Source organism: Rutidosis leptorrhynchoides, chromosome 3 (genome assembly GCF_046630445.1).
Source record: "Rutidosis leptorrhynchoides isolate AG116_Rl617_1_P2 chromosome 3, CSIRO_AGI_Rlap_v1, whole genome shotgun sequence".
Taxonomy (NCBI): Eukaryota; Viridiplantae; Streptophyta; class Magnoliopsida; order Asterales; family Asteraceae; genus Rutidosis; species Rutidosis leptorrhynchoides.
In genome coordinates, this window is record NC_092335.1 from 543,487,680 (window position 1) to 543,497,694 (window position 10,015).

The 10,015-nt window shown below is 32.8% G+C and overlaps 1 protein-coding gene across 1 annotated transcript; it reads right to left on the reverse strand.

Moving 5' to 3' along the window:
• Positions 1 to 4,081: 4,081 nt before the first annotated feature.
• LOC139898480 (pentatricopeptide repeat-containing protein At1g31790) lies at positions 4,082 to 5,711 on the reverse strand. The gene has a single exon (XM_071881217.1). It carries the CDS (start codon positions 5,639 to 5,641, stop codon positions 4,367 to 4,369), a length of 1,275 nt encoding a protein of 424 aa, XP_071737318.1. The 5' UTR covers positions 5,642 to 5,711; the 3' UTR covers positions 4,082 to 4,366.
• Between the last annotated feature and the right edge of the window lie 4,304 nt (positions 5,712 to 10,015).

Sequence of the window (10,015 nt, forward strand, 5' to 3'; positions counted from 1 at the left end):
CTAATATTAATATAAATAGATTAATAATAATAATATTTAATAATAAATAAAATATTAAATTAAATAAATATTACGGAGTAATCCGGGAGATAAATGGATATATGAATTGTGAAATCAACCAAAACGCGTTCGAGATTTATAGGATGTTTCTGGGACCCATTAACTCCGCAATCTCGGAGTGATGAAGGTAATGAGAACCGCAATCATGGCCTAACTTTATCCAGCACCTCATTGAGTAAAACATGGGCGGCTAACAAATTTTTATATATATATAGATTTTATAATATATTTAATTCATATAATTAATTAAATATTATATTATATTTACGTACATAGTTAACCTGTAAATTTAGTTCCGATTTATTGTACGTTGGAACTCGACTTATGTGTCGGTTCCGGTTTCTCGAACGCATTTTCGTACGCTTAGAAAACTGGTACTTTATGTTTCGTGTAATGTACCTTTATACTTAAATCAATGAAAAACTATCCCACTCAAAGTGTAACTTATTCATTTGAGTGTTTTGGTCATTTGCTTCCATAAATCGACATCGCATTATATATACATATGCATATATATACAAAATAGTATTATTTTAAATAAAATGTTTTATAAATAAAATTAATATTAAATCTTATTACGTTGTAAAATATATATATATATATATATATATATATATATATATATATATATATATATATATATATATATATACTTTCATTTCGAAATATAAATTTGAAATATTTATTTAATAATATAATATATAATTTTTCAAAACTAAATGTATTTCAAAGACCATTATATAATTTAAAACCATTTAAATATTTAATAATGGTTATGTCACATAACGTTTACAGAATAGAAATTATTATATCATATAACGTTTTCATTTTAAAACTTAACTAAGTATAGTTCATTTATGTACTAGCGTTTATTTTAACTTCTTAACGTACTAATTGACATATCTAAATATGAATCGAATCAATAAGCGAGTGTTACTATCGTTTACTTAATTAATTTGAAGTCATATATATCTAATATACGTAAACATGTTTTAATATACGTTGCAAGCTATTTATATATCTAACAACTAATATTCTAACTCAAGTTATTTACACAAAAACATTTTAATAATCGAGTTTTATTATATCGAAAAATGTTTTCGTACATTTGAAACTAAATCAATTGATTATTATGAATTTTAGTCTTCCACTAACATTTATCTAATTTTCGTCATTTGACACTTTGTTTTCATATGTAGATCACTTTACCAATTATTTCGAATACCGTTAAAAAGAATAGATTTCTTAAATCATAGTGGACCTCATAACAGAGACCCGTAATCATATCACAATATATCTAATAATTCAATCATCTGATATTATCTTATAATTCCTTCGTTAAAAATATTGGAACAAATACGTTCCTGTAAAGTATTATACCTTTAATACTTTGTTAGCATTCTCAAGTTATAATATATATACGTGTGTGTGTGTGTGTGTGTATATATATATATATATATATATATATATATATATATATATATATATATATATATATATATATAATCATATTCACTTATGTAATGGTTCGTGAATCGTCGGAATTTGGTTGAGGTTAAATGAATGTATGAACACAGTTTAAAATTCTCGAGACTTAACTTAACAAACTTTGCTTATCGTGTCGGAAACATATAAAGATTAAAGTTTAAATTTGGTCGAAAATTTCCGGGTTTTCACATAGACGTTCAGCCGCACCTTCGCGATCCCTAGGAATATGGATTCGGGCTTGTGGAGGTCATCGAGGCCCCTAAGTTGAGCCCTCACCAGCTTCTCGGTTTAGCTCTTCGGCACACGAACACATAACACTTAATAACATTTCATCGTTTTTGAAGAATCATCGTCGACGAGCTTTAAATATGTATCCATTTTGAGTAATGATTTTATAGAGAAATTGAAATTGTTTTAGAAGATAGAAATGAAAGTGTGTTTGAAATTGTGTTTGATATTGCATATATAGATAAAAAGTAAGTTTTTTAATTATTTAAAATATGACTATATGTATATATCCGTTGCAAATTTGGAAGGTATATAACCTCCCACGTCACCAATTCGATCAACACGCAGACAATTGTTCATGTGTTGGGTTGAAGCACGTCGGCCTCCCACCCCCACAACACGTCGCGCTAACTCGTGCCCGACGGCGTGTTGGTTCCAAAACCGGCCAAGCACGTCGGCGTTAAAGAAGGTCTTATAACATTTTTAACAAAGCATTTTTCGTACCCAGTGCCACTAACACGCCATAACAAGGCGTGTTAGTGGGTCTTGAATGAAGCGTGCTGGCTACATGCACGGGAAGTTTTGCAGCGTGCATGATCCATTTTGTCGACGTATCATGTTTTGATTGGCTGTTTGTGTATGAATTTGAAGTTAACGGATATATTACTGTCTTTTTTTGCAACGATTGTTTTTTTTAAACAATATATACATGTACATACCGATCAAATGAAGAAGATAAACACTCTTCAACTTTATACACACACATACATATACAATTCAACTTCGTTTCTGCAAACATAAACATTCATATACATTTTACACACATACATTTTATCAAACGCAAACCACGAATTCGAACAAAGTTTCCATTAATGTACGTTACGGGGGTAGAGCTAAGTATGACTGGAAGTCACACTTTGACGGGGGAAAAAAAATCTTTTGAAGATGACGTTTCTGATTGGTCAAAGTTGAAAAAGTTCCTCCAAAAAGAAACATCATATGTATTTACGCAAATTGTGTATTTCGACGAAGAGCATCAAGTGCTGATGTTTCTGTTTACGGACGAACAATGAGATACGTAAAAAGAGCGAGCCAAGACACGACCTTGTCCAATTGAGTTGTATCTTGTAAACATGGGCCAATCAAGTTACAATCGGGCGCACTCCGATTCGAGTAGTCTTGAGTCATGTTACGTGAGTCAGGACTCGGTTGACGGAAAAAATGAAACATTGTTTTATCTAATCGTTTTTAAATTAATGTATTTTTCATTTTCAGGAATTGAAGTTTCGACGTGTAATTATGAGGGGTAGGAAGGGGCCTCAACTAAGCAAGTAGTGAACCATTAAGTCCAAAACAAGTCCATTAGGGGGTGTTGGGGTGGGTTCGGGCGAGGGGTCCAAGGGAGAGAGTCCATGGGCTCGTTTTGCTTACTAGCTCGCGTTCAGTGATCCGTTTCGAGTGCCATTAACCGTACCGTGTTCCCGGAACATTAACCGGTCGTTAAAACACAATCCACCATTAAATAAATAATAAATTAATTAAGTTTTTATTAAAGTGAATAATTATTAAAAATAATTATTTTATCAAAAATCGAGCGTTTCGCAATCTCGTGAGACCTATGTTGCAGTTTTCAAATCATATCGTTTTCTCAGTATTTCAAACCATGAAATAAGTTTCTCGGCTAATATAATCATATATTAAATATAGTAGTCCATCATGAACTCAAGTATGCATTTAATTCGATTAAATACACAAAACGAAAGTAAGTACCGATAAATAACTTAACGGACAGTTAACAAAGCTTAACGGAAATAGCAGGGTTATTACACACCCCCACTCACTATCACGCCAAAACGCCAGACATTGTTAAAAATGGTCTTAGATGAGATGTGCCAAGAGCGCGCCGCTACCACGTCGGTAACGCAGCGTGCTAGGCTGAATTTTTGTTTGGCGTGTTGATTGGAGCACATGAAAAAAAATGGCGTGCAATACTTGTTTAATATATTTGTAATACTTTTCATCACCTTTTTAACCCAATTTTCAAGCGTATTGTATCACGTCACTCAACACGTCACTCAAGACGTCTGACTACTCCCCATTTTACCAGCACATTTGCCACGTCACCGTCAACTAACCAACCTCACTCACCAAAACAACAACAAAAATCCTTTACCATTATAAATATAAATATAAGCATGTGTGTATCTATTTAAACACAACTTTTTGACTAGAACTTTATATAAATATAAATGTACTTTATAAGTGGAGTTACAGTTCCATCACAGCAATATAAACATGTGTGTATCTATTTAAACTCTGAAAATTGGAAACAAGAAATCAATAATTTAAACTTTAATAATTTAAAATTCGACATTGGGGTAAGCTAATTAATTTACAACAATTTACTTATAAATTCGATATGGTGCACCTAGATGCACAATTAAGAGGTCCATGCTATGGTAACCCAACTTCATCTATCTGGATGGTGCACCTTGCTCGTATATAGACATGTATAAGCTAGCTAACACGCTAACGTAAACCGAGTCCATATAGTTGACCTTAGAGTACAAGTCTATCTGGATCTCAGAGACTACTTGAATTCAAAAATCTCACTCCCACACAATGATCTCAATTTGTTAAGCCACAATTCTTGAGGTTGCACACCAGCTGCCTTCATTTGATATAAGAACTTAATAGCTTCAATAAGGCATCCATGTTGAACAAAACTAGTCAACATAGCGTTCCAACATGCACGATTTCTCCTACTTTCATTCATATCAAACACCTTTTTCGCATCATTAATCAACCCAAATTTCCCATACATATGAACCAACCCACACTGCACATAACTTTTAGATGCTAGTCCTAATTTTATGGCATTAGCATGAACCTGCTCACCACAACTTCCGTCGTCACTGATCTTTGCACACGCACTAAGAACACCCGATATCGTAAAGCTGTTTTTCCTAATACCCTCTTTCCCCATTTCTTTAAAAACTTCAAGAACTTCATGAAACTTTTCTTCTTTACATTTGTTGATAATTCTAGCTGTCCAAACAACAACATTACGACGACAACTCATTTGATCAAAAACTAACTCTCCACCTTCCAAACATCCAATCTTCCCATAAAAACTAATCAACGAACTACTCACAAACAAATCATTTGTAAAACCCAATTTTATCAACCAACCATGAATTTGTTCACCAAGTTTCAAGTTTTTCGTATCAGCACACGCCTTAAGAACGCATACCAAAACCCAAGAAATGGGGAAACTTCTACAACTATACATTATATACTGAAAATCAGAACATATAAACAGTTCAATCACTTCATCATACTCACCAATATCTGTATATCCAGCAATCATAATCGCCCATGAGTTAAAATCTCTTTTAGTCATTTCATCAAACACCTGGCGTGAATTCAGCATACACCTACACGTTACAAACATAATCAATACGCGATTAACCAGGGCTAACCGAGCTCGATTACGATGATTCCTAGTAAGATGATTATGTATTAAAACAGCTTCATTGATGTCACGAAAGTGGGTGCATTCATTGATTAGAGAAATATATAACGCCTCCGGTACCGGAAACCCTAGGCAGTCCAACAACCGTAGAATATCGGAAGGGGTGGTGGCAGTTGTGGTGGTGGTGGTGGATATTGGTGTTTTTGGCGGGGGTTTGACGGGTTGAAGAATTTTCCGGTGAGGTCTGTGGAGGGGTAATTGAATGGTGGATGATGGTGATGATGATTTGCCGGGAAAAGATTGATTTCGGCGATGATGGGATTTAGGGTTTTGGGAAGTTGAAGGTGAAACGATGCTCTTTACTTGAATTAATTTTGAAGTAATTTCCATTAAAATTTTATGAACAAATATTTGTATGTGTTTGGTTTTTTTGTGGGGGGAATTCAGTTGATGATGGATATATAACTTATATTTTGGTTTCACCATACACAAATCTGTTTTTTTTTTGTTTTTTTCTTTAAAGGATTCGAAATCAGTAACCAAATTTATATGAAGCAGAAGTCAAATTGTGAAATCGAGTTGGTTCATAAAATTAAAAACAACCCAGCGGTCACAGGCGTTAAAAATGCGGCAGTGGTGGATCTAGAATTGGTAGTCACTGGTGTCATCGGTTAAAACTTTAAAAAAAAATTCTACCAAATGACTTATTTCAATGATGTCACACAAGAAAATTTACACTATTCACTGGTATCACTAGTTAAAAACTCAAAAAAAAAAATCCACTGCATCGTATATTTCAGTGGTGTCTCGTGCCACTGGTCACACTATACACCCGCCCTAGCAAAAGGTGATGCCAATTAACCCGGAGTTACTGTTTGACAACGTTTGATGGGTGTGAGGTTTTTGTCATCCAATTAGAATTCAACACACATTTACATATACATTTACATATAATATTATTCAAGTATAATTTATTTTTCTCCAACCAACTTCCAATCATATTTTAATATATCATCTAATACATTTTCGGACATTCAAGTGCAACTAGTTTGTTTGCACATGCATGATCCAAAAGAGGTTCACATGAATGCTTTGATACGAATTATTCGCTATTTGCAAGGAACGTTACCTCTCGGGATACAAATCACTCAATCTAGTTCAATTAATATTATTTCATATACGGACGTGGATTGGGGTGGATGTCCCGATACTTGACGATCTACCTCGGGTTATTGTGTTTATTATGGTGACAACTTGATTTCTTGGTCGTCTAAACGTCAAACAACTATGTCTCGCTCCAGCGCTGAAGTTGAATACCGGGGATTGCAAATGTCGTCGCTGAGCAATGTTGGAACGAAATTTTCTTCTAAAATTACATTGTCCGATAACTAAAGCAACACTAGTCTTTTGTGATAATATGAGTGCCATTCATCTTTCTGAGAATCTAGTTCATCATCAGCGGACCAAACACATCGAAATGAATTTTCACTTTAACGCAGGCTTCGACTACGGGAGAGTAATAGCTGTATATTAGCTATACATTTAGTCAACAATTTATTTGTGAAGTTTATCTTATATTATCAATAGAGAATATGTTTTGTATCCATCCCATAAATAAAGGGATGTTAATTAGGAAATAGAGATATCTAGAGATATGTACAACGATATGTATGCATGTATATATTGAGATCATAGCAAAGCAATAAACTCACGATTATATTCTTTCACTTATTTATGTGGAGTTTGGTTTACACCCCAACAAATATGTACAAATATAACAATTTAGAGCGACATACTTTTACTATAATTTACAAGTATTTGTTAATATAAAAATAAATAAATATAATATATATATATATATATATATATATATATATATATATATATATATATATATATATATTTTGCTATCATTCAAGTGGGCCCACTATGGAATCACCAAGTCGTTCAATAGATTCCCATTGTATCAATAATTAGATACCGAGTACTTAACACATTCATATCGTACCTCACTTTGTTGCAAAATATGTGCATCGGCAGGACATGTTAGCCCTGTGTTGACTTTATATTCTTCCCTATCCTTATCTTTATTCTTTGACTTTATATTGTTCCTTCCGCCACAATTACCAAATATCTCAACCTAATAAACACTTTTGTGACTGCAATTCACATTCATACACACACACACACACACAAAACAACATGGCAACTTGTCCCCCCTTTGATTTCTCCAGCAAGTATTACCATACATCCGGCAACACTTGTGTGAGACAAAACAGCATCTTTGGTGGCAAAGCTATCCTTAATCAAAGTGTTGGTTACTCTGTTATTTTTGGATTTGGTGCCTTTTTTCGCTTTCTTCACCTCTTTTTCGATGAATGAATGGGAAAGGTGAATCAATTCACAACCAATATTCTGACTGCCATCTACATACATATATAATGTCAACCGTAAATTGAAAGTATGATATGTTATTGGTTGTAGTTGCTCTATGGAAAACTAGCTAGTTGACTTATTAAGATACTTGAATCTTAGATACTCTTAAGGATTGTTTTTACCATAATAAAAATTGAATAATGCCCTTTCAGATAACAAATTTATAGACTTATAGTATACGAATTAAATCAAGTCAAATGATATGATTGCGTATGGCTAAGAAATCAGGGACCACACTCCTCCGTCCAGTGGCGAATCTAGGATGAAAACTCAATGGGGTCCTAATTTTTTTTATCGAAACTAATTATATTTTAAGGGTACTTTAGTGGTTGTTTACCTTTGAAAATCATAAATTTTTAAAATATATGGGGTCCTATAGTTAAATTTAGTGGTGTCCCGTACAATTTGAAGAGTAGATAGTGTAAAAAAAAATATTTAATGGGGTCATGGGACCCCACTTCTCATAGAGTGGAGTAGCCACTGCCTCCGTCCTACTACAAATGTCCACTTACTTTTTGCACACAGTTTTAGGAAATTTCACCAACTTCATTTTCTACCAATCAGCATTCTTCTCTCTCCAGAATAATCTATTCTCATTGGTTGAAATACAAAGTGGACATTTGTAATGGGACATCCCAAAATAGAAATGTGGATACTTTAAGTGGGACGGAGGGAGTAATACTTCCAAAGACAAATACAACTAGTAACCTTCTTTTTTGTTGGCAAAATATTAACTTTTTTTTGTTGACAAAATATTAATATGTATATATATAAAATCTGGTGGTACAACAGTAGACAGATCATGACGATCTGGTCACAAACGACCGCAACACATTGACAATCACTTTGTTCGTCTTAAATAATATGAACGACTAATACAGAGCTAGCACGTTGGAATTACAAATGAGATTACATAAAAACAAAATCACCGAGCCTAAGCCTACACACATACACATAACCCGACCCTGTATCCAACCCCGCGTCAACACACCGTAGAAACCGCAAATTCAAACCATGCACCGAGCAACCCAAGAACACCTAATCCGAGGCCTATTTACCGAAGTCAACTAAGTCAAACTGTCATTCAATCCATAGGAAATATTAATTTGCCAATATATACTTGACGAATTGTAAACGCTTGAAACATGTATGTTGGGAAGAATTGACAAAACTAAAATTATACTGTAACATAATCGATTAAAATTGAATGACTCGAGTAGGCTGCATGCAAATAAGTAAATATAATCGAATTTTTTTTTTTTCCCGCGTAGCCTCAACAAGATCAATTTTACTATAATTCACATGTATTTTGTTATAAATAAAATATAAAATAATATTAACGTAGCTACAGTTTGGGCTATTAAGTCATTTTTTCATTTCTCTCTGTTTGTGAAAGGGTTTCTGATATTGGTCTCTTTACTTTTCACTTAATTAATGACATGTTTTTGTTAAGCCCTCAATTAAACAAGTAAAAGTGTTATTTCTTTATCACTTAATCTAAAAATTTGTCTGTTTACAGAAGACATAAAATTAGACACCCATTCTCAAACATATGCAAATAGAAACATGACTTAATACAGATAAATACTCTGTAGTAAACGGTCTATATCCTTCTGTAAACAGATGAATTTTTAAGTTAAGTAGCAGAATAAGTAACAAAGAAACAACAATTTTATTTATTGAATTAAGAGCATATAGAATTATATCATGAAAATGTTACATACTTTTAATAATACCTTATGAGCACCAGGAGTCGTCACCTTTTTTCACCGTTATTGGAATTTAACGCCAGGGACGGCGGATGTACCGACTCTCGACCGCCGTTAAACCACCGTTAAAGGTCGCCGTCGCCTCCCACCGTTACACGGGTAACGCTGTTTATTTTTTTTCTTTTCTTTTTTCTTCTTTTACTCCGTATTTTCTAATTTTTATTTATAGTTTTTTTTTTTCATTGTTGTTGCAAACGTAAGAAGGGAGTATTGTATTTTCATTCTTATAATTATTCTTTTATTTATTAGTACTTTTTTTTCATTCTTATTATTATTCTTTTATTTATTAGTACTTTTTTAAATTAAAATGAATTAATAGAAGTATTGTATTTTTTTAATTAATGTATTTTCTTTATTAATGAAATTTAGTATTGTATTTATTTCTATATTTTTAATATATAATATATAAATTAAATTAAATAATCAATAAAAAAATAAAATTATAATTATTGGGTTGATTTTATAATTGGTAATTCAAGTGGGCCCACTATGGAATCACCAAGTCGTTGAATAGATTCCCATTGTACCAATAATTAGATACTTCACACTTTCATATCAA

Bases quoted from the DNA above. Each gene is read 5' to 3' on its own strand.
- LOC139898480 (XM_071881217.1), bottom strand. From the start codon at position 5,641: ATGGAAATTACTTCAAAATTAATTCAAGTAAAGAGCATCGTTTCACCT.